The sequence below is a fragment of the Mauremys reevesii genome, linkage group 13 (genome assembly GCF_016161935.1).
Source record: "Mauremys reevesii isolate NIE-2019 linkage group 13, ASM1616193v1, whole genome shotgun sequence".
Taxonomy (NCBI): domain Eukaryota; kingdom Metazoa; phylum Chordata; order Testudines; family Geoemydidae; genus Mauremys; species Mauremys reevesii.
In genome coordinates this window covers 11,129,795-11,135,965 of record NC_052635.1, presented here as the reverse complement: position 1 = coordinate 11,135,965, position 6,171 = coordinate 11,129,795, and the positions used below count along the sequence as shown (strand labels likewise).

At 42.6% G+C, this 6,171-nt stretch overlaps 1 protein-coding gene across 2 annotated transcripts; it reads left to right on the top strand.

The window, feature by feature from the left end:
- Window positions 1-1,362: 1,362 nt before the first annotated feature.
- On the top strand, window positions 1,363-5,613 carry LOC120381052 (olfactory receptor 14A16-like). 2 transcript variants are annotated; one of them, XM_039499085.1, is made up of 3 exons: window positions 1,599-1,630; window positions 3,482-3,562; window positions 3,684-5,613. In XM_039499085.1, the coding sequence occupies exon 3, from the start codon at window positions 3,711-3,713 to the stop codon at window positions 4,665-4,667; it is 957 nt and encodes a 318-aa protein (XP_039355019.1). In that variant the 5' UTR covers window positions 1,599-1,630; window positions 3,482-3,562; window positions 3,684-3,710; the 3' UTR covers window positions 4,668-5,613. The 2 variants fall into 2 exon arrangements, with proteins under 2 accessions (XP_039355018.1, XP_039355019.1); XM_039499084.1 differs by lacking the exon at window positions 3,482-3,562 and having other exon boundaries at window positions 1,363-1,630.
- The last annotated feature ends 558 nt before the right edge of the window (window positions 5,614-6,171 follow it).

The window sequence follows — 6,171 nt, the reverse complement described above, 5'->3', positions numbered from 1 at the left end:
GAAGTCCTTCATTTCTAAGCACCACTGTTTCATCTCAACTTCCTCTTCCCCCCAAAATAGGACAGTAAATATTACTGTAGATGAATTCTCAGAGTTACTTGATCAATTTGGGATGCACCCCTTATAATTTCTCATAGTCTTGCTTGATAGTTACAGTAACCCTCTGTTATGTTCACTTTAAACCTCTTCTACAATGCATATTTAAACTCAAGAGCCCAAAAAGAATTGGCATACTACCAATGCATCAGGGCCGGTTCCAGGCACCAGCGAACAAAGCAGGTGCTTGGGGCGGCCAATGGGACGGGGCAGGGGTGGCACGTCCAGGTCTTTGGCAGCATTCAGTGGTGGGTCCCTTTGTCCCCCTCGGAGCAAAGGACCCGCCGCCCAATTGCCACCAAGGAATGAAGCAGTGAGGTTGAGCTACTGCCGAAGTGCCACTGATCACGGCTTTTTTTTCCCCCTTCGCTGCTTGGGGCGGCAAAAAAGCCTGAGCCAGCCCTGCAATGCATGATAGAATTACTAAGTTAGCACACCTATGTGTGTCTGCAAAGAGAAACATCAAATAAAAATCCACCTTGATGTGCCCTTGGATTGCAAAAGCATTCTAATGTAGCCTGTGTCATGATTTATAACAATGACTCATAATGTAGTGTTATATTTAATATGATGTAACTCTGATGCAAGATGTCATTCACAGAACTGCAATGTCAGAGAGAGAGGGAGAGAGAGAGCAATTTGATAATGTCCTTGCCTCTGACTCAGAATGAAAATCTTTCAGTCAAATCACCAAAATTTCTAGGCTCTTTCATACCTACTTTGCTATTTTAGCAATTATACTGGTAGAAATTTATTTTTTCCCCTGGGCCATAACTACCTCTCAGTAGTGGGAGTTACCTGCAATCATTTAAGTACCTCTGTATGTGGGAAGTCTAATTTGCTAACTGAGGATTCAATCCCCCAGTTGTTCCATGTATGGGATTCCCATGCAGTTAGTGGAAATTCTAAGAGCAGATCATTAGTAGGATCATGCCTACAGATTAATAGGAGCTTTATCTCCATTTTCTGACGCAGCTGTTATGAATTCTCCTACAATTCTCCCTATGCTGCTTGCTTCTCACTGTGGTAAATCAGCATTTCAGGACATACTAATTCATTGAAGCAAGGGACACCTGATGTGACGTGTCTCAGTTATGGGACAGAGCTACAGGAACCATCTTAGCAGAGACAAGACATGTCAGACAAATGAACTATGGCTTCTAACGTTGATTGGGACATTTTTCAGGGTGCATGCAAAAATCCCTTCCAGGACTGTAATTTGTAATTTCCATCTTGGGTAGATATCCATGCACTAATTTGGATTGAACTAGTGCACTAAAAATAGCAGTGTATCCTGGGCGGTGCCATGGGCTAGCTTGCAATTACTTAATTAGGAGGTCCTAGAGGGGATTTTACTCAGGTGGCTCACCTGTACCAATGCAGCTATACTGCTAGCATGTGTATGTCCACCCAAGCTGCGAATTATACCTCCAGCTGCAATGTAGATTGTGCCCTAAAAAGAGTTTCTGGGAATTCCAGTACTGCACTACAAGAGCAACTGTTGAAGAAATTGGGAGAACTTCTGCTTGCACAGGTCAGAAGGAAAAGCAGAAATACAAATGAAAACTGTTTATCCCTTCACTCAAGCAGATAAACCTTTGTACATACTGTAGATACATGAGACCAGTTGCTGACAACCATGGTCGGTACTGGGTCTATTTCCTAACATAGATGGGATTAGAGACCAGGAACACATTATACAGATTGATTCTACATAGAGGCACTCATTATATTACCCTGGGTCTGAATGTTACTGCTTTATGTGCATCAGAGTTCATTAGCTATTACACTAGTGAGACACTCTCAGGAGAAGGAGGCTGAGAAATTAAAATCAGAATAAACTAAAAAATGCATGGTAAAAATCAACAACTACACGTGAAGTACCTACCTACCTATACTTACTAAAGTTCTTCTCTCGTTACTCTTCTCACTTAATCAGTCTCAATCATGCTTGCTGAAACCCAGCTGATAATTCTCTTATCCTGTCTGCACTAGCAGTTAAACTGTTGTCAATAGGCTGTTCCGGAGAACCAATTGCTGACAACTATTGTCAGCAGTAGGTAAGTCTCCTAAAGTAGACCGGGTTATTCCTAGTATTTGGAATCTCTTGGAAGAAGAGCCCCCAAAATATACGGATCTCAGATATTCCTTGAGTGCTGCCTGTTGACACACAACATGCCAATCTTTTCTGTGTCCAAGTTCAGCATTTAAAATCAGCAATCTCTCCCACTTTGATGCAAGCCCTAAATTAGTGCTTGCTGTAGAATGGAACAGGTGATGAAAACATTGTGATCCCTCACAGATATATGAGAGCAAAGCCTGATTTCTGTACTAAACACAGTCATTAGCTCTTCGTTCTCTACTCGTTTGTGGACATGCAATAACACCCTCCCAAGCTTGTGTTGGTCTCCACCCCACTGGATCATTAAAGATTTCAAATAAGATATAGTTCGGCACTCTGAGGGTTTCAGTAACAGGCATATAAATATCTCCATATCAGATTAGATTCTGAGCCTGCTGGAGACATGGCAGTTTGCCAAACATAGCACACACCACAGCTCTTCCAGATAGTAACACAAACACAGTGAAACTTCCCAGGTTCCATTTTTTTAGGAGACACAAATTTGTGCATACAAATTAGACATACAGTCATCGAGATTGTGTGCACAAAGGCAGGAAGAACATTGTGTGCTGCACATCTCAGAGACACAACACAAAGCTCACCGCCTAGCGAGACAAGAGGCAAGGGCATGACTGCCATGATACACTGTGCCTCTGCCTTGGCTGGCTCCAGGACTGGACAGCATATTCCAGCAATGGTCACACCAGTCCCAAATTCAGAGGTAAAATAACCTCTCTACTCATATTCAAGATTCCCCTGTTCATGCACCCCAGATCTCACTAGCCATTGATCACACTGGGAGTTCATGTTTAGCTGATTATCTATCATGACCCCCAATTTTTTTTCAGTCACTGCTTCCCAGGATAGTGCCCCCCCATCCTATAAGTATGGTCTGTATTCCTTGTTTGCAATATGGAGTGGGGGTGCAGCTGGAATTGGGTGCCATAAATCAGTGTGTACCCAGGTAGCAGACAGCTGTGTGGTGTTGGGGTAAAATCAATATGGAAGGTCTACTCCCACAGAATGCTGGGTCAGTCCATGTCATATTTCCGGGGAAAGTGGGTATCAGGTGGCATTGGTGTTGTAGCATTTTAGTTTAATACTCAAGAGGTAAGCCTTCTATTTGTAGCAATAGGGATCCAACTTGGCCGGAATTGGATTTTGGATTTACTTTGTTCCATCCTTCATACTGCATTTATCAAGCCACACCATGGGCCTATTCCTCAGATTGGGTAAAGTGATGAAGCTCTGTTTACTTTAAAGGAGCTGATCCAATTTACACAACTGTGATAACACGATTGAGTGATTGTCAGAGGTGAGGAGCGCTAGCATCACCAAGTCATTGTAAGTGTTGAGTGCTGGGCACCTTTGACATTCATACAATGAGATATTAGGGAAAGGGGAATCAGGGCCATTCTCTCTGTCATTCTAATCCTGATCATAACCTTTCTCATTCCCTCCACAGGCATCACACAACGTACTGAGGAAGAAAATGTCCAATCAAACCGCTGTTTCTGAGTTCCTTCTCCTGGGATTCTCTGATGTTCGGGAGCTGCAGATTTTACACTTTGTGGTTTTCCTGGTGATTTACCTGGTGGCCCTGATAGGGAATCTTCTCATCATCGCAGCCATAGCCCTTGACCACCATCTTCACACCCCCATGTACTTCTTCCTGGTGAACCTGTCCATCCTAGACCTCAGCTCCATCTCTGTCACCATCCCCAAATCTATGGCCAATTCCCTCATGAACACCAGGTACATTTCTTATTCTGGATGCGTCACACAAGTCTTTCTCCTTATTGTCTTTATTTCAGCGGATTATGCATTATTGACTGTCATGGCATACGACCAACACATCGCCATCTGCCAACCACTGCACTATGAGAGAGTGATGAACAGGAGAGCTTGTATCCAAATGGCAGCCAGTGCCTGGATCAGTGGCATTCTTTACTCTGCCCTGCACACTGGGAGCACATTTGTGATATCTTTCTGTGGCGGCAATGTGGTGGATCAGTTCTTCTGTGAAATCCCCCAGCTCCTCAAGCTCGCCTGCTCTGACTCAGACCTCAGTGAAACTGGGGCTATTGTCTTCAGTGCATGCTTAGCCTTAAGCTGCTTTGTTTTCATAATTGTGTCATATATTCAGATCTTCAAAGCAGTGCTAAGAATCCCCTCTGAGCGGGGCCAGCGTAAAACCTTCGCCACCTGCCTTCCTCACCTTACTGTGGTCTCCTTGTCTATTTTCACTGGGACTGTTGCGTACCTGAAACCAACCTCCAGCTCAGCGTCATGGCTGGATCTCATAGTGGGTGTTTTCTATTCTGTGGTGCCTCCAATGATGAATCCCATCATCTACAGCATGAGAAACAGGGAGGTGAAAGGTTCATTGAGTAAACTGATAGGTTGGAGGTTATTCAGCAAGAATAAAATGTCCATATTTCTCCATTGATAGCAATTTCATTCTGACTTTCCTTATAAATATAATCAGCTGATGACATTATCGCCTCCATGTGAATATACTATGCAACATCTTTATGCAGAATTGGGTATTTGCACATGTAATAAACCTGACAAACATAACTCAAGAAAAATAAGACTGACTTCAGGTTTAAACCAATGTAAATGAGATCCAGAATCTATCTATCTGTCTATCTATCTGTCTATCTATCTAAGAACCGGCACATAAAATGAGTAGCAATAACAAAGTCTCTAGTGGAGTCTCGGGCTCTTCTTGTTTTTCAGGATAAATACTCTGATCACGGTATCGACACTTTTGTTCTTTTGTTTTTTTGTTTCTTTGTTTCTCTTTTTTTTAATTGATATTTTTGGAGTTGTTTGATGGTTTGATTTGTTTCTTTGTTCCAGGCGTGTTTGGAGGTGGGAAGGCCTGGAGAGATGGGGAGGGTTTGGTTAGTGTGACATTACTTAGGGCACCATCTGGACTGCTAAACAGCTGTATCTCCTCTGTTCTCCAACCTGGGGTGCCTCTTACACTGCTCTACTGTGAAAACAGCGACTCCTGGTCAGTAAATACACAGTCTCCAGCATGTCATTTGCTCCCAGGTACATAGTGTTGAGTGCTACTAGCTAGCCACTCATGAATTACACTGCAGCAGAACTCCTCCAGACTCTCAGTCCCAGGCCTTCCCCCAGAAATGGGTGTCTTATACTACCCAACACACTAGTGGATGATACAAGTTCATCTAAAGTTCCTCATGTCATCAAAGGGAAATTATAGGCATCAGCCTTGTTGTTCCAAATGATTTTTCCCATACCCTTTAACCCAAACATATCAGTTGGATAAAACCAGAGAATAAGTTAATTAACTACAGTAAGAAAGGAAAGGTTTTCAGTGGCTACATGTAATGAAACATAAAAGTCAGAATTGGTTACAAAGGAAGGGAAAGACAAAATGTAAACTAATGGCTAACTTAATGAGCTAGAAGAATTGAAAGCAAAGGCATTTCTCTCACCACATGCTGCAGTAAATTTCACACCCTGGGTTTCGTTTCAGTCCAGAACTTTCTCCCCTTCTTTCAGTGTACTTCAGATATTCATTGATGTCATGAGCAAAGAGATGGGAGGAGGAGTGGGGCAAGTGTTTTGCTCTCCCTCTTTATCATTCAAATTCTTGTGCTACAAACATCCTTGCTGAGTCATGGTGGACATGAGGCTTCAATGGTCCCCGTGATGAAATGTAAATTTCTTGTTCAATCTTTCCCCTGCCCAAAAATGATTTTCACTATCTACAAAACTGGCCCATTACACATATTAAATCCATATTCTTTGCGTGTGAATTGAAACCAAGGATGAGAGAGAAGTTCCTAACCTCTGTGCACATTCTTAGTTCATTGTTGCTAAGATTTTCTGTATCTGATCATCAGCTTCTATTAGGATGAATGGTCTGACATCTTTCTTTCTTTCTTTCTTTCTTTCTTTCTTTCTTTCTTTCT